Source organism: Alexandromys fortis, unplaced genomic scaffold (genome assembly GCF_014885135.2).
Source record: "Alexandromys fortis isolate MF-2015 unplaced genomic scaffold, M_Fortis_MF-2015_v1.1 scaffold_35, whole genome shotgun sequence".
In the NCBI taxonomy this organism is placed as follows: Eukaryota; Metazoa; Chordata; class Mammalia; order Rodentia; family Cricetidae; genus Alexandromys; species Alexandromys fortis.
In genome coordinates, this window is record NW_026067913.1 from 4,765,482 (window position 1) to 4,790,400 (window position 24,919).

Consider the following 24,919-nt stretch of genomic DNA (forward strand, 5'->3'; position numbering starts at 1 on the left):
CGGGGGGTGCACCCACCCACTGAGACAGTGGGGCTGATCTATTGGGAGCTCACCAAAGCCAGCTGGACTGTGACGGGAACAGCATGGGATAAAACCGGACTCTCTGATCATGGTGAACAATGAGGACTGATGAGAAGCCAAGGTCAATGGCAAGGGGTTTTGATCCTACTTCATGTTCTGGCTTGGTGGGAGCCTAGCCAGTTTGGATGTTCACCTTCCTAGACATGGAGGGAGGGGGGAGGACCTTGGACTTTCCACAGGGCAGGGAACCATGACTGCTCTTTGGATAGGAGAGGGAGGGGGAGAGGAGTGGGGGGAGGGGGAGAAGAGAGGAGGAGGGGGAGAAGAGTGGGGGAGGGGGAGGGAAATGGGAGGCTGGGAGGAGGCGGAAACTTTTTTTTTCTTATTCTCAATAAAATAAAAAAAAATGAAAAAAAAAATAAAAGACCGATGTTGGCCTCAGACACATACCATTTGTTTTGAAAGGAGTCTATGTTACCTGCCAATGAGCTGCCATGTCGCCCACCATGAGCCCAACTCTAAAGAGATGTAAACTCTGAGGCCTGGGACCTAAGTTTCTGGAACTCACAGAATAATCTTAAATTTGCAATATCCAGTTTTCCTCATGTGATCCACGAAGCAACAAGTGGCCTTATCTATTAAAGTTGAAAATACACATACTTGATATCCAGCAACTCTGTTAGTAACAGCAAGAAACGCTTACAGAGTACAAACTGTAAAACCTAGCCATTTTGTCTATATGGCTAAAAATTGAAAGCAATCCAAACGTTCATCAAAAACAAAATTTGCAAAATGTGTAGCCATAAAACACAGCACCTTATACCAAGGGAAATGATTCAAGCTCTGCTTTTGGGAACAGCAACACAGCAATCTCTCACTCCTGCAATGTTGGTCAAAGAAACTAGATACAGAGGGGCCCATGTTGCCTGAGTCTATCATCTCGGGAGATCAGCATATATGCATCTGTCGTATTATAATCCCAGAACAGCAGAAAATATTGGCACTCGCAGACTCACTTTATATATTATACACTCGGTTTATATATTACAAATAAACACCCTTCATGGCCTCTGCATCAGCTCCTGCCTCCAGGTTCCTGCCCTGTTCTGAGTTCCTATCCTGACTTCCTTCCTCTCCATAATGAACAGTGATGTGGAAGAGTAAACAAAAACAAAGCCTTTCTTCCCCAAGTTGCTTTGGCCATGGTGTCTCATCACAGCAATAGAAACCCCAACTAAGACATCTTGGGAGAAGGAAAGAGATCTCAAATAAATACCTGGGAAGCAGGTATTTTGGGGATGCATTGTATGAAATTCCCACATAATTGATAAAATATTATGTTGGGGGAGGGAAAGAAGGAGATAATAATTTTACCTTGCAGGTTTGTTCAGTCCCTCACATAATACATTCAAAAAAAAAAAAACGATTCTTGAATGCTCACAGGTGAAAAGCATTCTGCAGAAAAGGGCTCACCATCTCTGAGGTTTCCTTGCATTGGTCACATGACTCCAAATGCCCTGTGGATGCTCCATGAGGACAGCTTCGCTGTAAGCATGGAAGAAGATTTATTAGGACAACAGTAAATTACTTTTCTGTGCTTAAGGTCTCAGCTTCCAAACCTCCAAAGTATTCAGGTACTCATTCCATATGAAAATACAATACATGCACTAAGGACTATTATTTTCATTTAATAAGTGAGACGTTGGTGCTCAATAAAACAAAAGTTTCACTGGTAGCCCCTCGCTGATCCTATGCTAGAAACCTCTACCATTCTAGATCTGTTTTTACCAAAAGAAAAAATAGGAAGGTAGAGGGTTAGTTATTTAGTCTTAGTTACTTTTACATTGCTGTGAAGAGGTACCATGATCAAGGCAACTTATAAAAGAAAGCATTTAACTGGAAGCTTGCTTGCAGTGTCAGGGTGAGTCCATGATTATCATGGTGGGGAGAATGAGAACAAGCAAGCAGACATGTCACTGAAGCAATAGCTGAGAGCTTATATCTTATCCACAAGTTAGAGGCAAAGAGAGAGGAGAGTGGGAGGAAGTGAGGGAAAGGGAGAGAGGAAGAGAGGAAAAAAGGGAGAGAGGGAGAAGGAGAAAGAGAGAGAGAGAGAGAGAGAGAGAGAGAGAGAGAGAGAGAACAAGCAACTGGCTTTTGAAACCTCAAAGTTCATTTCCAGGGGCACACCTCCTCCAACAAGGACACACCTCCTCCAACAAGGACACACCTCCTCCAACAAGGACACACCTCCTAATCCTTTCCAAAACAATTCCACCAAGTAGGGACTAAGCATCCAATTATATGAGCCTTTGGGGACCATTCTCATTTAAACCACCACAAAGATGTCAGTTATTGATCTAAAGTCCAAAGCCATTTCATATTCATTCTACAGTGCTTCATACCAAAATGCTAATTATTGTGGGATTATCTTAAAGAGAGGGAATTTGATTCAGAAGAGCAGAATAAAATTACTCAAGCAAGCACTAGAATTCTATGACATAAACCAACCCTTGCAACTCACCAGTGTCTGCCTGTTAGTTCTTCTGCTGTCTGCTTTTGGAACCACATCTGGTTCATACACAGGAAGTCATGGTGGCATCAATGGAACATCATAGTGTCCATACTTCCAAAGGGTCACAATTGGATGATGTCCAAATCCAGTCCTATAGGCAGAATTCAAAGTTTTTCATAATCAGAGTCTGCCCAATGGTACAAAGATTTGGAAAATGGAGTTACGTCTTTACTTCATATTCTGCACAAAAATGAAAGTGGATGAAATATTTTTTTAAAATACTTATTTATTTATTATGTATACAATATTCTGTCTGTGTGTATGCCTGCTGGCCAGAAGAGGGCACCAGACCTCATTGTGAGCCACCATGTGGTTGCTGGGAATTGAACTCAGGACCTTTGGAAGAGCAGGCAATGCTCTTAACCTCTGAGCCATCTCTCCAGCCCCATGGATNCAGCTGCTATAGGACCCAGATCCTAACCTGAGTAACAGCACCCTCAACCCACCTGCTGTAGGACCCAGACCTGAGTAACAGCACCCCCAACACACACCTGCTGTTGATAGCGTATCTTCACTGAAGGTGTCTTCCCAAAAAGGCTTTTGCTGCTGTAGCGAGTCAGTTTCTGAGGTTAATATTTCTGTCTCCTGTTGTACTTTCACTGGGCATCGAAGAGATTCCACAGACTATGTTCACTGTCAGTGGGTTTTTAACCTGATTCCCGGGACATTTCCCCCCTTAACTTTAGGAGCTTCAAAGAAGATGCTCTATTACATTTTGTTTATTGTCTACACTTGAAGCCATAGAATTGTCTTGGGAATCTCCTCCTTTGGTCTTTACAAACACAACTCAAAAGGAAATGTCACTGTTTGGTAAAAATAATTCCTTAAAATACATCTTCAGTTGGCAAGGGAATTTTAGAAAAGTTTTTGTTCAGATCAGTTTTTTTAGTGACTAAGAAGTTTGCATCATGGCAAGGTTTTAATTTTGTTGGGACCACCCTTTACTACTGGTAAACAGTCTCTAAATCTGCTGTCTAACAGAGGTTACTTTTAATTTTTATGTCTCTTTAGCCTCTTCTAATCTGGAATCTTTTCCCTGTGTTTCTTTGTCTGTTATGACATTGTGGCATTGACTTTTTTAGTTTGAGACAAGGTTTCTCTGTAGCTTTGGTGCCTGTCCTGGTTCCAGGACATTGATATTTTTAAGCACACTGTTGACCAAGGTTTCTGTTGGGCCCAGTTCCTGCAGTCGTTAAGTCCCAATGAAATCACACAGAGGTCTATATCGATTATAAACTGATTGACCTAGTATCTCAGGCTTCTTATTAACTCTTATAACTTATATTAGCCCATAATTCTTGTCTGTGTTAGCCATGTGGCTTGGTACATTTTTTGGTGAGGCAGTCACATCTTGCTTGCTCTGTGTCTGGATGATGACAGCAGACTAAAACTTCCCTCTTCCCAGAATTCTTGTTGCCCCGCCTATACTTCCTTCCTGGCTACTGGCCAATCAGCATTTTATTAAAAATAATACAAGTGACAAGATAAAGGATCATTGTCCCACAGCAATGCAGGGTGTGTAAGAGAACAGGATCACCCAGAGATTTTTATCAGCACCCTGCTAGATGTCAGGGGATGACTTACCGTGAAGTCCTAACTACTTAAGTATCTTCTAACCCAGATATTTCATTTTATGACCTTTGTCAAAGTAGAGACATACAAAAATTTTAAATATTGAAGCTTTTTTTTGGTTTGTTGTTTATTTTTCGGATAGACTCTTGTTAATTCCCCAGGCTGCTTTGAACTCAACTCATAATCTCAAGTAAGCCTCCTATCTCAGTCTTTCTGTTAGCTATAGCCCTCCATGGGTCTAAAGCTGTGAGCCACCATGGTTGCTATGGTGCATTGTTTTAATCATTAGTAAGCAAAAATGTTGCCTTAAATTTAATATCGTTGGGCTAGAATGATGACTCGGCAGCTAAGAGCACTTGTTCTTTCCAAAGGCCAGCGTTAGGTTCCCATTACCCACATACTGGTTCACAACCATTCGTAGCTCCAGGTTTTGATGTCTTCTGACTCCTGTGGGTGCAAGGCTGCACATGGTGCATATGCATATGTACAGGCAAATAATCACACACATGAAGTAAAATAAATACAAATGCTTTAAAATTTAGTATCCTTAATGTCTAGTATGGTGTCAAGTACACAGAATTTTCGTTAATGGTCACACCCAGATAACATCACCAACCTAGTATTAGTTAATACTGAATAGTCATCAAGTCACAGGACTGAAGAGATGTTGAACTCTAGATAGGACTAAATATTGTGGAAATGAAGAAACCAAAGATGCTAGGTCTTTCTCAACATGTAAATGAGCATCTCCTATAAGCTGGGCTTCGTTCATGGTCTGGTTACACTAATACAACTTTGCAAAAGTCTCAGTCCTTGTTTTACAGCAAGGTCAGTTCAGTCAAGGTCAACACAATCTTGGATAGTATTAATATTTGGTTTGGACAGTAACTGGCTTAGCAATGATATCAAATACATTTCACCAAACTAAAGGGATGAGTATAAAGCAGATTACCTCCAAATTTGCTCTGATGCTAAGCCTAGAGGTAGCCTTGCCTTCAAGAGCACAGCCATCCTAGTAACCCTCATGCCTGCCCCTCCACCTCAGAACGCCAAAAAGAAACGCGGTGAAACTTCATGATGAGTTACAATATTAAAAGGACGACACAGGAAATAGCTGAAGACTGGTTCTTCTCTCCCCTCAGATCTCCAGAGGGAACAATGGCCTGCTTGAAAGAAAAAGGAGTTGGGTGGGGGTAAAGAGAAAGAATTCAAACAATTATTCACACCACTGTGGGTGGAATTGAGAAGGTGATTGGTATCTAAAAACACTAAACAGGTATCACCTAAACTCTGGAGAGAGCTAAAGAGCAAGAGAGGCTGCCCAGTAGGGAGAGGACTTGAAGCCACAGATGTGACCAGGAAAGGCAGAGACAGGAACTCTTACCTCTCACTCTGCCCTCTTTTCTTAAATTTCTGTACCATTGCCCTAGATCAGCCAAGTCCATCTGGGAGCCTAAAAGTCAGGGAAGCTACACAGCATCAGCCATTGAGGTCAGCTTCCTGAGGGTAACAGCCCGAAGAATCTTTGCCCAAATGTTTTCTGTACTGTACTACCCCATAGGAATGTATATGTTGTGTGGCAATTTCCCTCCGTACAATCTGCACCAGCATTAGCTCCTTCCAGCCTTCTCCAGCAGCACTGGTCCCCACTCTCACCCTGTGGTGACCTCCTCTGCCAGTTTTTCCCCAGCCCTGAACTCTGAGGTGGTTCTAACTACACTTGGAGAGTTCAGGAACAGACCTCAGGAAGCCAGCCACCTTCCCCAGGGTGTCTCAGAAGTCTGGCGCCTGGTCTGATTTCAGTGTTCTTAGGTAAGATAAAAATAGCAGACACGGGGCAGAAAGAAAACTTGGAGTAAAGCGACCCATTGAAAAGAAAAGATACAAATAGGCAGGTGTACTTGGCTGAGAATTATGGATTTATTTTTCTTGGAGGTAGGGGCTGACATTTAGCATTCCTCTTACATTTCAGCCCTCCAAAGGGCTTTGCTTAGATGGGTTCCAAGCGTGGCAATGCACTGAAGATTTTGCTGAGTTTGAGGTCAGAACCATTCTTTTTCTGAAGGTAGGTATGTAAGACAGTTGTACCGGCTTTGTAGCCTAAACACTGAGCTTAGAGAACGAATGCCCGGTTTGTGCTTAGAAAAACTAACAGCTCTCCCCGACTAAGCTGTAAAAACAGAAGCTGCATTTAGCCAGAGATCACCGCCTGAGACTTCTGGGTCCCAGCCCACTCTTGTACCCACCTCCCCCAAGGCCAACCCAAGAAAAATTCATAAACTTTGAAGATGTGCTGTTTTCTCTGTTCTCCGGTGATGGAAATATTTTATCTGTCCCCATTCTGATTACTCAGTGAGGCAGATGTCAAAAACTTATGAGAGCCTGCACACAGAGCTCAGAGCCCTCTTAGCCCACCCAAGCACTGCCTGAAATTTGTGTGACATTATTCATGAGAGCCCCTCCACCCACAACTGAACTCCAGACCATCCAAATTCCCTCAGTAGGAGGGGTGAATCATTCATGAGTCTTCACCCAGCAGATGAGTCTATGCCTGAGGAAACCCTCTTGTGATTTGTCTTTACACACACTGTATTGTTTTTCTTAATTAAGCTTTAGGACCCCACTAAGCCTTTTGTACACACAAGGTAATATTTATAATCTTTAGTGTTTGACAGATCCACCACGAGTCCAGTGTTCCTGCTTCATTTCAGATGGACTTACGTTCCTAGAAAGAAACCTTTTTTAACGGGAATTTAAATCAAACAGTCTTACAGACAGCAAATAAAGATACCTTGCTATAATGACACCTTGGGTTTGGGGGATTTTAGAAGATATCTAAGTGATGCTTCTCTAGATGAATAGTAAATGGTTCCTTCTAACTCTGCCCACAGTAAGGGAAAGAGAATGAGGTAAAAGTAACAGAAACTAATCAATGGCGTTCTCATCTTGTTTAACTAGGAGTGGCGGGGCTGAGTCCCCGGCACCTGGCCGCCCGCATGGCTAGCTTATGCCCGAAATAATTACACGGAAACTGTATTCTTTCAAACACTGCCTGGCCCGGCTAGTTCCAGCTTCTTATTGGCTAGCTCTTACATATTGTTCTAACCCATTTCTAATATTCTGTGTAGTCCACGAGCTGGCTTACCAGGGAGGATCTTAACCTGCGTCTGTCTGGAGCGGGAGAATCATGGCGACTCCTTCACTAAGCTTCTTTTTCCCAGCATTCTCTTCTGTCTACTCCACCTACCTAATTTTCTGTCCTATGAGGGCCGAGGCAGTTTCTTTATTATTAACCAATCAAAGCAACAGATAAGATACAAGACCCACCTCCATCATCATCTGGGCTTTCCCTAAATTTAGATACCAGGGAAACCCTCACTAGGCCCAACTTGGCTTCTCTTCCATTAGCCCTCTTCTCCTTTAGGGATGCCCCCTGAATCGCAACCCCAAATAGGCTTTCTCCAGGACTTACAACGGCCCATGGGATCCTGAGAGCACAGGAGGGAATCATAGGACACTCTCTACATCTCTCATTGACCCTGGACTGGAACAAGGATCTTTGGAACCCAGGGCAGCTAGAGCATGGCTCTTGAGAAGTAGCTTCCCCTTTCTGAAAGGGAGTGGAGGGAAGAGGAAATGTGTTCCACTTGCCGACTTGGGTTCTGCACACCAGAGTAGGAGATGCATTATTTTCCATCATGTCTTCAACCTCGTTCCCCAAGAAGGTCCCTGGCAACTTGAGAGAGAGAGAGAGTTCAAAATAAGATTCAGGAGACACCCAGGACCGTCTGCCCTGTTCCTACTCAAGAATGCCACTGGGGTGGCCAGCAGAGACAGTCTAGACTGGTCACCATAAGCAGAATCCTTGGAAGGAGAAGGAGAGGTACACTAAGCTGGTAAGCCTACGTGATCTGCCTCACAGTCCAGCATCCCATCCTGCCTATGGCCCTGGACCTGTGTGAAGCCCTCTCCCTATCTTTTGTGGCCAGTGTGCCCTGCTGTCAGCTGGTATGAGAGGAACTCTAATATACCAATTTTGTGGAAAACGAGGCTCAGAAGGAGCCAGCCTTTTGCAGAATCTACATCAGAATTCACGTTTGATCCCAACCCTTGAACTCTCTCTTGCTGCAATGATCAACTTTAAAGATAGGGACAACAGAAAGCAGGAAGCATTTTGCCCAGAATTTACCAAGAAACAGAGACTACAAAGCTGAATATTCAGCAGGAAGGAAGGAAAGCTTCAGGTACCAATACTTTCAGAGCCTTCCCTTTCCGTGGAGATGGTTTCCTAGAAACTCCACTCCACCCCTACTATTGGGACGGTTGACCCCTCCCAAGCTCACAGGGGTCTTTTGGCCTCCTCCTTCCTGGAACTGGAACCGGTCTGTCACTCCAGTCCCTCAGGCTTTATTCCCCACCAAATACTGCCTAACCCAGGCACTGTGGCCAAGATCCCCATGTGGAGCGGGAAAGCACTGCCCTAGCACCTGTCTGCATTCCTGTAGACTTGAGAAAGTCAGTGGGTGCTCAGATCGGGAATGCACTTCTCACACATGCCCCTCAGACTCAGTCTGAGTGGCCTCTGTCCTCAGTTCTTCCCTGGTCTCTCAGGAGAGTGACCAGCTTTATCCCCTTTCCAGCACCTGCAGCGGTTTTAGAAGCCCCAGCTGCAGTGTAAACTGACCTTCAACCCCTTCACTGGGCTTTATTTATTGAAACCACTTCTCTTGGCAGGGGGTGTTGGGGGTGGTCATGGGGAGGTCAGAGAGGGGAACCAAGATTCACAATAGAAGGTATTTTTTGGCTTGATGAGAGGAGGGGAGTGTGGTAGGGGCAGTGCAATCCCCAACCCACTGCACCTTCAAAGCATTTGGGAACACAAATTTACATCAGACCTGCTGGATCCTATCTCCCAGTGCAAAACTTAGATAGAGACTCTATCTAAGTTTCAAGGAACTCTCCTTTGACTTCGCAGCATGAAACACAAGATGCCTGGTGGGGACGGAGGGACACAGAGCACCAGATGTGGCTGGGAGGATCTCAGCATCCTCAGAGGAGTCCAGAAGAGGAGACAGGCCTACTTCTTCTCATAATGACTCTCCAAAAGCCTACTTCCATGGCAAATAAAATTTGGGGAGGAAAAATTAACTTGCAGACTCTCTGGTTGGTACGTTGAAACACACCTCAGGTTTTAGGTTGGTGTTTCTTTAAGAGAAGTCATTAGGAGACGGTTCTTTGCATTCTACAGGTGGAGGGATAGTAGAGGCCAACTCTGGTAATTCGTGCTCCCTCTGCCAAGGCCCACTGAGAAGTAGGAAATGAAGGTGACTGTCACTGAGCAAACCCTTGCTGGGCAGCCCTGGCGCCCCAGGGAGCAGCTAAGGCAGGGTGGAACCCAGCAAGCAGTAAGCACTCTACACCCAGGGTAGCTCAGGACTCTGTACCCAGATTTTTCCTCCTCACTGCGTGGGCTCGGCTTTATTTATTTGCTAGTTTAAACACATTATTTAAAAACCCGACATTTCCTGTAATGCTCTGAGTAAAACGTTTTGCTTGATGGGAAATTGATGGGGTTAACTTTTAATCAATATTTTCCATTGATATGTGCTGCTGTCCCTGCGTTCTCACAGTGAGCAAAGGTGACAAACTTGCTTAGTTCAGTGACCAACCTATATCAGCACTAGGTGGGTATGATTCTGTCCATGTCCAGAGAGCTGAGAAAGGGGAGTGTTTCAATTTGATGTTGCCTGGTGGTTTATTTTGAGACCCAGGGAGAGCAGATCCAAGAGATTCTAAGCTAGAAGTCTGAGGATCTCCCTCCTCCTGACCATTCTGGATCCCTTGTCTAAATTGGGGAACCTCTCCCTGCCTGAAGCCAGTCAGGCCAACTTCAGGGCTAGTCAATTCTGCTTTAGACTCTACTTAAGGAAGGAGGACGAGGATGCTAGTAATTCCTGCCTCCTGGGATCACTAGACCACTGACAGAAGCAAATAAATGAGAATGGGGTTGGGTGGGCCGCGGGGAGGGGCATTTGTTGTACAGGAATGCTGAGAACATAGTCGGACTCTAAAGCAAGACTTGGAGCTTAAAGGACAAAGCTCGGTTAGATAAAGTCTGTAAAGTTCTCATTCTGGGAGCTGCTTAGGGCTCACTAACACCCATGATGCCCAACTGTGGCCAGAGTGTCCTTATTCTGATCCAGGAACACCATAGGGCCCAAATCACACCACTCAGCAAGTCCTCCAAGGCCCTGCTCCTCTCCCTAAGGATGCCACCCAAGCAAATGGCTCCCGGGACACCTCTTCCTATACTCCTCTGGTTAGAAACAAGCCTGTTGCAAGATGAGCTACGTTTTGCTCTGTGACCCATAAGCCAAAGAAGGAGTTTAAAGTTACAAATAACTGTGCCCCTGTCGTGATCAACAGCTGCAGTATAGCTACTGGAAGGAGTAGAAGCAGCTGCCTCAAACTGCCCACCAATCAAATTTCAATTTTTGACGAAAAAAAAATTATATAACCTCCCCTAATCACGTCAGTAATTTGGTCTCGAAATCAGAGGGGCGGGGATCAGGACACAAATACAATGGGCAAATGACAGGTTCTTTATTGTTTTTGTAAATATAGGATATGATTCATTTAATTGTCTCAAAATCATCCGTTATATAGAACTATGTAAATGTGAGGCTAATCACATTTGAATAAGCAAAATTAAACCACCAGAGGGGACTAAGGGGATGTGAGAAAGCTCCTGGGTGTGTGGAAAGTGTGGGACTCCCGTGGATTGACGGGGATGCAGGGCAGGCATGAGGAAGCTAGATACCTGGCTACTTTTTGCCCTTGGGAAAGGATTATGGTTAAAGCTGCTACCCTCGACACAAAAGATGAAATTCATTGTCTTTTCAGAGCCTTCTGCTTCCGTGACTCCTTCCTGTTAGGGTGGGCATTTGTCCTGTGAAGGGTCAAGCCTGAACCAAGCCTCCCCCAAGTTGTTGCGCACCTGGGCACAGGTGGGAAACGTTGGTATCTCAAAGCTCTCTACCCCGTCTGTGGTACACAATAGGATACGCTGACCCTTCCTCCTTCAGTTCGTATCACATGGAAAAACTTGACTTTCTAACTCTTTATGGGAAACAAGCACTCCCCATCCTTCCTTTAGAAGCCTCTCTCTCTCTCTCTCTCTCTCTCTCTCTCTCTCTCTCTCTCTCTCTCTCTCCTTCCCTTTTCTTTCCCTCTCTCTCTCTCTCTCTCTCTCTCTCTCTCTCTCTCTCTCTCTCTCTCTCTCTCTCTCTCTCTCTTTTAAGTTAGAGAAACACCCAAGGCCAGTGTGCCCCACTCACCCCTCACCTGAGGGGCTGGCTTAGGAAGAAGGGACTGACTGGGACTGAACAGATCTTCCAACTAACTCAGCTGATGGGTATGAAAGAGTAGTAGCTAACTTTGACGAGGAGTATCGCAACAGGTCCGTGGAGATTCAGGTGTGCCCGCGGTGGGAAGGGTGGGGGATGGGAGGTTCCGGAGAGGAACCAGGAAAGCTCCTGGAGGGATGGAGGTACCATTTTTTCAAGGACTGTGGGACACTTAACTTTTCCTTGCAAGGCTGTGGATTGCCCCGAGAGGCAAGTGTTCCTTCCCAACATTTCTCATTTGAATACATGAAAATAGGAGTTGATCTTGGCAAGGTGAAACTCTCTCACGGCCAGAGTGACGGTTTTGTCGCCCGCGGGCGAGGCCAGGTGGGGAGCAGCTCCGGCTTAGACATCCGGCTGCGTACAAGCCTGGATCACGGACTCTGGGGACTTTCTGAAACCTGGCGGCAACTCAAGGAGCAAGAGAACCCAAGGAGCAATAGAACCGACGAACTCAATGCCTGTATTTATTTTCAGCAAAATAAGCGAAGGCCCTGAATATGCGTACGTGTAGTGCAAAGGCACACCTGGACAGGTTTGCAGCCCAGAGCAGTAAAGGATCTGGTTATAGCACTGGCCAGACAAGGCCTGTCAAGTGGCCCCAGGACTCCCACCGACTGGAGACTGGATGTCTAGCTCGCCGTGAACTGATTCCTTAATGAGGATTTAATGGCAAAAGAAAGAGTAAAAAGGAACGCGTGGGGGCAGAAAAAAAAAAAAGGGAAAGAAGCAGTGATAGAACAGCCACCCCCAACCCCCCCCCCCCCCCCAGTGCTTGCCCTGAGCTTACCCTGGTTTGGGTAGTAGTGAAGACCGCTGGCCAGGGCTGCCTGGCCACGGGAGACCAGGGCTGGCTGCTGAAGGCTCCAGGCGACCTCCCCAGCCATGCGCACCTCAAACCCTCAGGGCAAAGCACAAACAAGTACCAAGGGATGCTTCCAGTGTAGCCTGCTGGGTCGAAGTCGACTTTGAACCCAGTTAAAGACCCTGGCCTTTAGAATTAGACTTCGAGACTAATTCCCCGCCCCCCTACACACACACACACACACACACACACACACACACACACGGACAGGAGAAGGACTTAAGCTTCTTATCTGGTGGGGGGGGGGGGCTGCGGAGGAACTCGGACCACCCGGCACCGGCACCTGCACCGAGCTTGGCCGAGGCCACTGCATTCTTGACCTGGCGAGAGTCCTGAGATGAGAGGTAGGGCCAGCGGAAAACGGGGCAGACTAGAGAGACCCAGAGGGGGAGTCCTCAAGAGACTTCAGCGGTAGCACCACAGAGGAGGTCCCCGCTCAAGGTCCTACACTCCGCCCACCTCTCAGTTCAGCCACACTGGAGCATCAAGGGCACCAGCTGGTACCAAGACAGGGTCCTACGGTCTTTTTCCTCCTTTCATCCCATAGAATAGCTGTGGGAAAGGCCAGGTCAATCTGGGAAGGGTAGGCTAAAGCAGACGAGTTGGTCAGGGGACCTTGTCATTGAGCAGGCCCCAAGGGCTTAAACAGACTGAAGTAACAAGGAAGGCCACCTTCCTGGCTGCCCTGGCTTCCTCAGTTTACTGCTTTGGGCTACCTGGGGCACCTTAGTCTGTGGCCTATGGTCCTCGCTCTGGCAAGTTCCTTCTTGGGGCATTGCAGAAGAGTCAGTCCCCCCAGCTCATTTCTTGTGAGTTCGCTCCGTGGCCCAGAGCTAAAGGCAGGTTTAATTGCCCATTTTTGCTATGGTGTAAGGGCCCACGTGTGGAAGATCTTAGGAATAAGCAAGGTTTGGGAGGCTTGGACTTGGAATCCGAATGCCAGCAACTGAAGAGAAGACAAGTCAGCCTGCCTCCACTCTCTCTCCCGCCCTCCCCATAAGTGTGTGTGTGGGGGGGGGGGGGCAGGTATCAAAGACTTGGAAAGAAGTGACCCTACCGTTTCACTTTTAAACCTGAGGGAAACTGGCTGCTTGGTACACTAAAACTTCACCAACTGAATTTGTTAGGCGTCTGGAAAGGCAGAGAAGTCATCCAACTATGGCTTTTCCTTCTCCGTGGCTTCAGATGGTAAACTGAATCCTGGCCACCTACCGCCTTCTCCAGTTCAATCCAGTCTAGCCCAGTGATGTTGAGAGACTATACATACAGGAGGCAGCTGTTTGCAGGAATTGGGCCACCGACCCTAGAACGCCAGGATCCAGGCTTTAAACCCGCCAGAATCCATTCCGTACCACCAGTCTTGGATTCTGAAGATGCTTGTGAGAAATTTTACTGTGGTTTCACACTTTGAATAGCCCCTTTCTCCTGTTAGGTAAACTTGAAAAGGGGGGCCTAGTAGATTTGGGAAACAGACTGAAAGAACCTGTGATATTTTAATCAACCCCCTTCCACATGACAGGCCATCCCCCAAGTCATCAGCTTTTGATGCACTATATAAAGCTATTACTAAGTTGTTACTTCCCACAGGAAATGTCCAAGTCATGCTAGGTGTTGTAGAAAAGCCAAGAAGGGCATCAGAGAATCAACCACGAAGGAACAAGGAAGCTTCTTGGCCCTGAAAGTCCCCAGGACCAGACTGAGGAAGCTAAGCATCCGTGTGTTTTACCAATGAAACGGATCCTGCTGTTGGTGGGAACTTTGCACATAAGAATTAGCTTCTGGCACACACCCACAGGTACATTTACACAACTGAGGGGAGTGACTTCTAGTCACAAGAGCAGGCTACAGAAGGAGAGGGTTGTCTGCTCTGCTGAGTTCTAGGTAGATGTGATTGCATTCATTCCTTTGCTTACAATATCATGTCTACACACACACACACACACACACACTTTTTGTTCACAGAAGGAATTGTAATCCAACGCTTTTATCTTTCTTATTTCCTTAACTACACATCTTCACCTTCTCTGCTCCCCTGCTGATTTAAAAGATTTGTTTGGTTCAAGGATTTAAGGTGATTCTCTTGCCAGATTTCAAGGAAGAAAGATTTAAAAGAACAAAGCACGGGGTGATGGGGGGGGGAATCTATTTGGAAGACAAGTAAAAACGCATTCCTTCAAATGAGATTAATGGCCTTAAAAAGACTTGGCAAAACAAGAATATTTTAGTATCTTGGTCACTTTAGCGTTTACTTTATAGCTCTTCTAAAGGAAATGTCGTAAATCTACAGCCTGGCGCAACACACGCAGGGCCACCGGTCACACTCACTTAGAAACGCACTCGGTAGTTAGACATGTTCACAGACATATGCAGTCAGTCACTCAGAAGTAGGCACCTTCTCTGAACCTATCACAAACTCTGTCTACCCAGCCGATTCTTTTTGATTAGCCTCTTTCCGCATGACAAGAGGACAAGCCACTACCTAGGAAGAACTGGAAGGAGGCAAGAACTTTGTGTGGGGGAGAATTTCCCACAGTCGTCCGGGATCTTTTGAAAGCCTGAGATCCTAGCCCCTCTCCTCCAGGTTAGAAACCGGGCACTACTGTGGACTGACTCAGGCTGGCACCTCGTTTAGCGTGGCAAACGCGTTCCAGCACCCAAGCCCTGTGCTCCCAGTTTGTGCCGGTGTTTAGGGAGATGTCCCCTCCCACTGACCTTTCTCTATCAGAAACCAGACGGTCGCCTCCAGCTCGGTCCCGGAGGCTGCAGAAGGGGGGTTGGAGGAGGAGCCCGGCAGAGAGAGAGGCAGGCCCTATCACACAAACATCTGCTCTCCGTTTCTTCCTCTTTCTGATCGCTGCAGATGACAAGGGGAGTGGAGTGGACTGAGGCGGAAAGAAAAAAAAGTTATGTCATAAAAATATAAAACGGTGCTGTGACTCACCTGCTCTTAGCCGCAGGTACGAGTTTCGTGGCAGCGCCTCCGTTCTGCTAGCCAGGAGCCCAGGTCGGCCTAACGTCACCTGCTCGACTGACTCAGATGACTGGGTTTCTAGTGACGAGGCAAAAGTGGGGCTTTTCCCCTTTACAAGCCCAAAGCCCGGGAAGTGGGGGTGGTCGGTCTCCCAGGGTAGAACTTTGGGTCTAGAATCCTAGAATCGGGGTGGAGGAGCAAAAAAGACGAGGGACCAAGAACCAGTAGCAGACAGGTCCATAAGGTAGTGAGCGCCTCCGGGAGGGAACTCGGGGTCATTCAGCGAGCACGGTCCCTGCGCTGGGGCTCTGACGCCACCGCCCCGGTCCTTCTCCCGCAGCACAGCTCTGGTCTAAAGCCCTGGCCTGTCCTCCAGGCACCGCCTATTTTTCTTTTTTTCCTTTTCCAAAGGGGGTCACACACACACCCGCCCCATTTTCCTCTTTCCCTAGCCTCGGGGTTTAAACCAATTACACTGCTTTGTAAACAAAGTGGGGGCCAGGTTTGGGGGGGAAGGGGGCTGGCGGGAGGGGCGCGGGGGGCGTGCGGCGCTGGCGCGGCGGGGCGGGAGGCGCGGCGGCTGGACTGGCGGGCGGCCGCCTCGCAGGTGCACTTCGGGCTTTGTAGGTGCGAGCGTCTTTGTGCGGCGGACAAATGGGGAGAGGACGAGGAGGTGGGCACTCCAGCGACGTAAGATCCACATCAGCTCAACTGCACTCGCTTCGCACAGGCCGCCCGCTCACTTCCCGCGGAGGCGCTGCCGGGCGCCGCGCAGCGCGGCCGCCTCCCGTCCCCGGCGCTGCCCCCTCCCGCCGTGCCACCGCCACCGCCTCCGCCGCGCACGCCGCGCCCCGCAGCGACCGGCTTCCTCTTCGCTGGGGTGGCGCTGGGCCCTCGAGCGCTCTGGTGACCGCCGCGGCCCCGCGCCCCTCCCCCGCTGCCGCGCGCAGCGCACCCGCCCGTCGCTCCGCACAGGGTTGGATGGTTGCGCCGGGCAGGGTGACTCCAGGATGTTAGGGACTGTGAAGATGGAAGGGCATGAGAGCAGCGACTGGAACAGCTACTACGCGGACACGCAGGAGGTGAGAGGCGGGGAGGCGGCGGGGCGTCCCTAGAGTCGGTGTCCGGGGAGACCCCGGCGAGGTGGGCGCCTGCGGGGACTGGGGCGGGCGAGCGGGCTGGGGGCGGCTCGCCCGAGGCGCCGCTCCCACTGTGGCCCCCTCTCGGCTTCTCTGCCAGCCCGCTGCCCGGTGGGTCCTGGCGCTTGAAGCGAGAAGAGAGTTTTAGGAAACTCTGGGCTTTGAAAACACCCGCTCCGGCAAGCACTTGCCTTTGCCCTGCGGAAAGCGGGAGCAGGAGCCTAGCCCCGGGAGCCGCGGGGTGGCCGGCGGGCTCTGGCCGGGAGTTAAAAAGCAACTCGGAGAGTTGGTGTTCGCTCACTGGGCGGCCTCTCGGTCCCGCCACTTAATTCGCCAAAGCCTTTGGATAAAAATGATCTGCCGCGGAAGTTGGATTTCCTCATAATGAAGGATTTTTAAATTTTATAAAACTTACTCTTCAAAAGCCCAGTTTGTAGAAAATGTGACCGTTTCTCTCTAGAACCGCTGGGTGGCGCTAGTGCGAATCGAATAATTTTCCAGAACTCAGGGCCAAGAACCTGTTTCTCTTCATTGTCCCCTTGGTGGCATGTTCACGGGGTTTATTTTACATTGTGCACAAAAGCATTGCAAGGAAAATCAGGTACAGGCATGGCCGCTACCTATTAAAAGTACTTTTCTAGAAACAGCTGCCGATTTCCTTCAAAAGTTTAATTACCGTTATTGAAAGGAAGCTCTTCCTGAGAAAGCCTCGTGCGATCTTGGGGAGAGGACTAAATAATAAACCCCAAAGTAAAAACTACTTTAAGATCTGTACAGAAAAGCACAGAATCTGAAAATACCTTCATGTCAATTGATTCATTCGTCTCTGTGTTTATTTGGGAAGGATACCTTTTTTTGGGTCTTCATATTTAGGTCTATCCATCTCTTATGTTTTCAGATGGGGTTACATTTGCTGATGAACATACATTTAAGGACATCAATATTGTCAGTTAGATTACCAGATAAGCAGCTATATGTCGGGGGCTCTGTATTTCCTAACCACCTAGCTATTCTCTGGATTGCTACAAGTGAGGATTCCGCTTGCTGGTGGTTTTAATAGGAGCTCAGGCCATTTTCAGGGGTTTAATTTTGACACAGTCATCTCGGCCCACCAGAGAAGATCAGATCCCTACGGAAAGAGTTTTCTTACATCTCAAAGCCGAGAATTAGGAAGCAGAATAGCGCTGAGAGAAAGTAAGTAGAGTTTGGCTTGGGAATTTTAAATTATTCCAAACTACTCATGGAGTTTCAAAGGCCAGGCTTTGGTAAAAGGAGCAGCTATCAGTTAGTGTGTGTGTGTGTGTGTGTGTGTAATTGTGTTACCATTTTTTCAGTTGTCAGAGGATTGCAAACAGGTAACAGAATTGACTCAGGGTTTGTTAATAGCTTGCAGAGCTGTGCGTTTAGTCGCTTTAAGATAAATGTACGCTCCGTGTTGTTTTTATTTTTAATTTATTTTTTTTCTCGGGATTTTATTTAGCTGGTGTGTTTTCTTCTTTTAGAATATTGCCTCTGTGACAAGTAGGTGGAAAGCGTTACTTCTAAGTATAATAACAGAAAGCCATCTTTTGGCACCAACCCTTGAGACAAAGCCAGTTTGGGGGAGATGAGTAATTGGGACGGGGGATCTTTCGGGCATATAGGCGATTGACTCTATGGGTGAGAGTTTAAGGCAGCCAACACAATGCCTACTGTTCTGCGGCCAGAGGCGCCTGCCAGACCTCAGCAGGGTGGTGGCCTAACTGGTGCCAAGCTGATCACCCAGCAGGCCTGTGTGGAACCTATATCACCTTAGGGGTGAAGTGGAGAAGCAGAGGCTCAGACTTAAATTCTCTTTTCGGTGTTTCAAAACGGATTTGGCCCAAAGGCAGTTTGTCCAGGCTGATCTGGGGTGGCTACATGGGTACAGCCTGCCGTGGATGAAAACGAGGGGGGACCCCTAGAAACCAGCCCCTGTTCCAGGCATGTAAGGCGATTATGCATCTTCCCGGGGACATATTTTCTGTGAGCGCTAATCTTTCCTGCCTGCAGCGCTAGGATGTCCCCCCTGCCCTGTAAGCCATCTTTGCTTGGCCAGGGAAGGGTACCCAACAGTTTGCCCAGGCTGGGGAGTTCCTGAGCTTTGCAGAAACGCTGTTCGCTCGCCCTGGGGCTCGCCGCTGGCCAGCCAAACTCCTGGGCACACTACTAACTCCGCCCTTCGGGGCCTCTTCCACTCGCTGTCTCCGCTCCAGGCCTACTCCTCTGTCCCTGTCAGCAATATGAACTCCGGCCTGGGCTCCATGAACTCCATGAACACCTACATGACCATGAACACCATGACCACGAGCGGCAACATGACACCGGCTTCCTTCAACATGTCCTACGCCAACCCGGGCCTAGGAGCCGGCTTGAGTCCCGGTGCTGTGGCCGGCATGCCCGGGGGCTCTGCAGGCGCCATGAACAGCATGACGGCGGCTGGCGTCACGGCCATGGGTGCAGCGCTGAGCCCGGGAGGCATGGGCTCCATGGGCGCGCAACCCGCGGCCTCTATGAACGGCCTGGGCCCCTACGCAGCCGCCATGAACCCGTGCATGAGCCCCATGGCGTACGCGCCGTCCAACCTAGGCCGCAGCCGCGCCGGGGGCGGTGGCGACGCCAAGACGTTCAAGCGCAGCTACCCGCACGCCAAGCCGCCTTACTCCTACATCTCGCTCATCACCATGGCCATCCAGCAGGCGCCCAGTAAGATGCTCACGCTGAGTGAGATCTACCAGTGGATCATGGACCTCTTCCCCTATTACCGTCAAAACCAGCAGCGCTGGCAGAACTCCATCCGCCACTCGCTGTCTTTCAACGACTGTTTCGTCAAGGTGGCACGGTCCCCGGACAAGCCGGGCAAGGGCTCCTACTGGACGCTGCACCCGGACTCCGGCAACATGTTCGAGAACGGCTGCTATTTGCGCCGTCAAAAGCGCTTCAAGTGTGAGAAGCAGCCGGGGGCCGGAGGCGGGAGCGGGGGCGGCGGCTCCAAGGGTGGCCCCGAAAGCCGTAAGGACCCCTCCGGCGCAGGTAACCCCGCCGAGTCGCCCCTTCACCGGGGTGTGCACGGAAAGGCTGGTCAGCTAGAGGGCGCGCCGGCCCCCGGGCCCGCCGCCAGCCCCCAGACTCTGGACCACAGCGGGGCCACGGCGACAGGGGGCGCTTCGGAGTTGAAGTCCCCAGCCTCTTCCTCGGCGCCCCCCATAAGCTCCGGGCCAGGGGCGCTGGCATCTGTACCCCCGTCTCACCCGGCGCACGGCCTGGCACCCCACGAATCGCAGCTGCACCTGAAAGGGGACCCCCACTACTCATTTAACCACCCTTTCTCCATCAACAACCTCATGTCCTCCTCGGAGCAGCAGCACAAGCTGGACTTCAAGGCGTATGAGCAGGCGCTGCAGTACTCTCCCTATGGTACCACCTTGCCCGCCAGTCTGCCCCTTGGCAGCGCCTCAGTGGCCGCAAGGAGCCCCATCGAGCCCTCAGCACTGGAGCCGGCCTACTACCAAGGTGTGTATTCCAGACCCGTGCTAAATACTTCCTAGCTCCCAGGACTGGGGGTTTGTCTGCATGACCAACCTGGTAGCAGGAGAGAAAAACCAACGGCAAACGTAACCACACAACACGAAAACCAACCACATAACAAAAATCCCAACTCTTTATTTTTCATGCACAATTTTCCTCAGTGCAAAGGACTGTTACTTTTATTATTGTATTCAACACTTGTTGTGTGTATTATTACAAATACAACCAACTCCATATCAACATTTTTTTTCCTGCGAAGATTAATAATGATCCATAAATGTATATAAAGAAAATCTTCCTCCTTCCTTGCCCTCGTCCCCGTTCAGTCTTTCCCCCCGTGGGCACATCCTAGTCTGTGCAGGGCTTATTTAAAAAAGAAAATGGTCAAGTCTGTAAACTATTTGTTTGTGCTTTTTTTGTTGTTTGTTGTTGTTGCTGCCCCTCCTTACCTAGGCCCATCACAAGAGTTTACAGGTCTGTGGCAATACTCTTAACTCAGTAAAGAAAGGAACAGACAGTAAGGGCTCTTGAGAGTACAGAAAGGCAGTACCTGCCATGATGCCACGGTAAGGTATAAACAGGTTACATACGTGAGAGCCGTTTGTTTTCAGCTTACATTCCCCATGCATTCAGATAGCGGATGCCTTTCAATGAAATACACATATATATATATTGTCTGTGGACTTAGTCACACTCACACACGAAGACCTCGTCCACTTTTGCATAACATGTAGAGGTAATATGTAGGTATTAGACGCGCAACATTTTCAGAAATTGCCTGACCAAGTTACAAGGATCCCCTCCACGCTCGTTTGTCTTCTCTACCCGCACATGACCCCCCCCCCGCCCCGAACCAATTCCCTCCTAACTCTGCTCCTTGCTCTGCAGAGTGCCATGGCCATCTCATTCTGAGGTCACATGTATAAAATTAGCTTTTGTGTATGTATACCATTTAAAGGATACCCCGCAGGGAAAAAAAAAGGAAGTATATTATTGAGGAGAGAGAAGTTATAAGAGACACATTGCAAAATCGTGTCCCACGTTCCAAAGTCCCCGTTGTGGCCATTTTAGTTCTTGCCAGTCACACGCTCCCTTCATCCAGTGTTAACGCACTTTCCACAGCTGGACGCGGTGTTAGTCCTTAGACAAGCGGGTTCCACTCTGATTCCTCTTCGCCTCCTCAATGTTAATTTATTGCATGTTTTCTCCCGTTCCTTTACAGCTGAGATTGCTTTAAATGATGGTTAAAATTACAAATTTAAAAATGTTAATTTTTATCAATGTGATTGTAATGAAGATACTTTGATTTAAGTAACTAAAATAATACAAGATTTTAATCTGTGGAATATGTTCCCGATCATTTGCAGTTAAGGAATTTAAATAAATCAGATGTTAACAACAAAGAATTTCTGTCATTTTCCTTCACTTAAAGTCCAAAATAGATCTTTAATTTAAATCCAAAATAGATCTTCTGAATAGGATATTTTTCAGATTCTTGTATTTAATATAAATAAAAATGGTTTCATCTACAGCTTAAGCGAATGTGTAACGAGTAAAATGTAGTGAAAGAAATTCAATTAAAGTAGGCAGACAACCTACTTTATCTACTTTATTTACTTTATTCCTACTTTATTCCAAGAACTGATATTTTTAAAATTTCTTATTCTCAGTAATGTTTACTTTAGTTTTTATGTGGGGGTGGGACATGGGGTTTTTAAGCTTTCGATGTCTCTTTTTAGGGTGTTTTTTTTTCCTCGTTTGAAATCAAATTATTAATTCTCTATTTTTTCTAATTCGAGGGGTTTTTGAATGAGAAGAAAATAGCAGCTGTGGCTGTTAAAATTAAGTTATCTACCGGAGACTCTGAACCCTCCAATTAAAGGAGAAACAAAACTTAGCCTATCATGGTCGGTTTGGAGGGTGGGGAGGAGGGCAGTTAATTCATTCCTGCGGGGGAAGCTTTGTGAGTGTTTCAGGGTAGCTGCTGTTTTGTGTTTTGTGAAGATATTTTTGAAATATTGTTTCTAAGAACTTAAACCTGATGATTTGTTTGTCTTGTAAGAAGCTTTGAAATGCAACTTCACCCCCCCCCCCATAGTGGCTTGAGATCACAAAATCATTAATCTCCTTTGATAGTAGGCTCACTTTCCAGTCCACCTATTTCTTTGTAAGGCTTGTTCGGATTGACACCAACAATAACAGCAGCACCAGCCCGAGTCGAGGCTGGCCTGCCAGAGCCCTTGTGTGTGAACTCCATCCTCTCCAGGGCTTGAACTTGGGCAGTCTTTACTTTGATCGCAGCACTCCACGGCACAGACAAGATAAAAAGAGCCGTGCCAGTCGCTTAATTATCGCGTAATTACCTCCCTAGATGAGAGAAGGGGTGCCGCGTAGCACTTGAGAAAAATCCAGAAATCCCTGCTCCGCTTTCTGCCAGTAATGAAAGGAGGAGGGAAGAGAAGTTGCTGGCGTGAGTAATTTCAGAACTTAATTCGAAGTCCTCTAAAGGACCAACAAGCATACCCCAACGACGAAAGGGCTTTCGATCTCAACAGTTACACAGGTAACGGGTAAACAAACGCGGGCACATTCAAACTCTCATGTAAAATAAATGTGTCATCTTCGGCCTGTGCATTTCTCATGCGGCCCTGAGAGGAGGTTTGATTTTTGTGCAGACCCTTCCTCCTCCAGCTTTGTGTCGGCCTTAGTTCTTGCTCCTTTACGCTCCGCACAGAGTTTTCTGGGTTTGTGGGAACCGGGTGCCTGTGGTCCAGGCCTCTTCAGTGACGGGGGATGCGGGATGCGGGAAGCGAGAGCCGCAGCTCCAGCTTAGCTCACAGGCTCCTGAGGGCCGTGCTCGGGTCCCGAGGGTTTCTCGCCGGGTTCTGCGACTATGCTCTCTGCCACCTCGGGACGACGCGCGCCTCGAGACGCACGCGGGCTGGGGGCCCAGGACAGATGGTTGCTGGGGAAGAGGGGGCAGAGCGAACCGCGCAAGCATCCCGAGGTGACAAATGCAGTTAGTTCTTATTGTTTGGGCATTTTCCCCTCCTAGCGAATAAATCTTCTGTTGAGCCACAGACCTAAAAGTCAACAAAGGAGGCCGGGCGCCGGGTCTCTGGCCCACCCCGCGGCCAGCCTGGCCGAGCCACTCCCGCTGCGTAATCCCTTCCTCGGAAACCCGGACACACAAACGCCGGATCGCCGACCAGGGTGCAGCGCCGGGGCCAGGAAGAAAACATCTGTGCTTCCAAGGGCGCGCAGGGACCCTCCCGAGAGCACCGCCTGCAAGCGACCCCGGCAGCCTCCATCTCCGCCTCTGTCTGGCTTTGGTCCCCGGGTCCCTGATTTCTTCACCGATGCTCCCTTGGCCAGAAAGGGGACGCACAGGGTGCAGAGATGAGATTTTAGGAATTTTGCTCGGGGTGGGGGAGGGGCCGGAAGCGGGGGCAGCAAAGAGGGAAAAAACTTCCAACTGACCCAAGTGGAAAGCTCCAGGGGCCCTCTGATCCCTCTACCACGCCGCGGAGCAAACAGTCACACAGAAAAGCTTTTGGGGAGAGCGCGCATGGCGCTCATGATTACTTTCCACCTTATGTTTGGAAGCTCAACTCTCAAACCGTTTTAAACGCGATTCAAAAAAACAAAACAAAACAAAAGGAACACAAGATAAATTAAAAAAAAAAAAGGCCTATTTAGGAAAACTAAATAACTCTGAGGCGTTCCCAAGCAGACGGCAGTTCAAGCCGATTTCTGGGAGATCGGCGGAGACCACCTTAAATCTCAAAGATAAAATTCAGTTTCTGTTGTCCCTTCGTGGCTCTCCGCCCTGCAGAATAGACGAACGGGAAATAATAAGCGAAACAAACGCATGCTAGTAAAGTTCTTAACTTCTGCTTTCCTTTTTCAGAAGGCGGATTTTATCGAAACTGCTAAGCATTTTTTCTTGAGTTTACCGTTTTGAATGAGCCACTACAAGAGCGCATTCTAAGAATGCTAAAATTATAAAATTCTGTTGTTTTGTCATTTAAAATATTGATCTCAGTTCCATGAAAATGCTTATTAAGTTTCTTTACAAAAAAAAGAAACCTGCCGTGATCAATAGAAATTCTTTTCATTGCAGATGAAAGTGGGAGACCTGTAGCCCAAATTAATTAACCTTTCCTCAAGATCAATTGGTTTTCTGTTGATTTAGCAGCAATATCATAGAACATTTAGCTATAATGTATTTTAATGTGACACTTCAATATGTCAAGAGGGGAAAACTCATTGAAAAATAAAATTGCTTAAATTATGTAGTATGTATTTAGTAAAGTTTTTAAATTGTCTTTAAAATTAACTGAATTGTGGCTGTGTTTTGCAACTAAATGCAGCTAAGAGAATGCCCTCTTGATTCCAGATAATTGGGTGCACAAAGAGATTATTATAAGCCACCCTGACCTAAAAAGGTAATCAAAATATGCTTAAGTTTAGGTATAAAAATTACCCGAATTGAAAGAGTAATTAAACCTCAAAAGAGTGTCATGACACTAAGAATGTAGGCGCAAAATGCCACAGCAGAGCTCACAACACCCTTAGAACCAATCTACTGTGGAGAGAGGGGCTTTTAAAAGTAGTCAAGTTGGTAAGTTTTATTTCTACCTAAGGTATTATTTCGTGTGTTTAAATACATTTGACAGCAGATTTCTTTCAATCTTTTCCTTCCAAATAGTTGAGTTTGGGACTTAATGGTCCCACTGGAGTTTCTCATTTTCCTCCCAGGCCAGCTCCATTCATTGAACTTTGCACAGCTGGGATTGTAACCCTCGCCCCCGCCCCCTATTC

At 47.9% G+C, this 24,919-nt stretch overlaps 2 protein-coding genes across 3 annotated transcripts in view; one reads left to right on the plus strand and one right to left on the minus strand.

Annotated features, from left to right (window-relative positions):
* Ttc6 (tetratricopeptide repeat domain 6) overlaps positions 1 to 15,809 on the minus strand; it is a 161,294-nt gene extending 145,485 nt beyond the window's left edge. Inside the window, exons 1-5 of the mRNA XM_050138768.1 lie at positions 15,152 to 15,809; positions 7,314 to 7,904; positions 2,546 to 2,687; positions 1,495 to 1,566; positions 500 to 656 (exon numbers count right to left, since the gene is read on the minus strand). Of these exons, the coding sequence (XP_049994725.1) occupies positions 500 to 529 (30 nt within the window). The 5' untranslated portion in view covers positions 530 to 656; positions 1,495 to 1,566; positions 2,546 to 2,687; positions 7,314 to 7,904; positions 15,152 to 15,809. The remainder of the gene's footprint in view (positions 1 to 499; positions 657 to 1,494; positions 1,567 to 2,545; positions 2,688 to 7,313; positions 7,905 to 15,151) is intronic.
* Foxa1 (forkhead box A1) lies at positions 15,379 to 23,890 on the plus strand. Of its 2 annotated transcripts, none has more exons than XM_050138771.1 (3): positions 15,379 to 15,396; positions 16,141 to 16,492; positions 18,784 to 22,448. In XM_050138771.1, exons 2-3 carry the CDS (start codon positions 16,421 to 16,423, stop codon positions 20,113 to 20,115), a joined length of 1,404 nt encoding a protein of 467 aa, XP_049994728.1. In that variant the 5' UTR covers positions 15,379 to 15,396; positions 16,141 to 16,420; the 3' UTR covers positions 20,116 to 22,448. The 2 variants fall into 2 exon arrangements, with proteins under 2 accessions (XP_049994728.1, XP_049994729.1); XM_050138772.1 differs by lacking the exon at positions 15,379 to 15,396 and adding an exon at positions 22,467 to 23,890 and having other exon boundaries at positions 16,058 to 16,492; positions 18,784 to 20,080.
* Positions 23,891 to 24,919: the final 1,029 nt, after the last annotated feature.

What these genes read in the sequence shown, in the direction of transcription:
- Foxa1 (XM_050138771.1), top strand. Translation starts at nt 16,421, where the DNA reads ATGTTAGGGACTGTGAAGATGGAAGGGCATGAGAGCAGCGACTGGAAC. An exon ending in ACTACGCGGACACGCAGGAG is followed by an intron (nt 16,493 to 18,783) that starts GTGAGAGGCGGG and finishes TCTCCGCTCCAG; the next exon opens with GCCTACTCCTCTGTCCCTGT.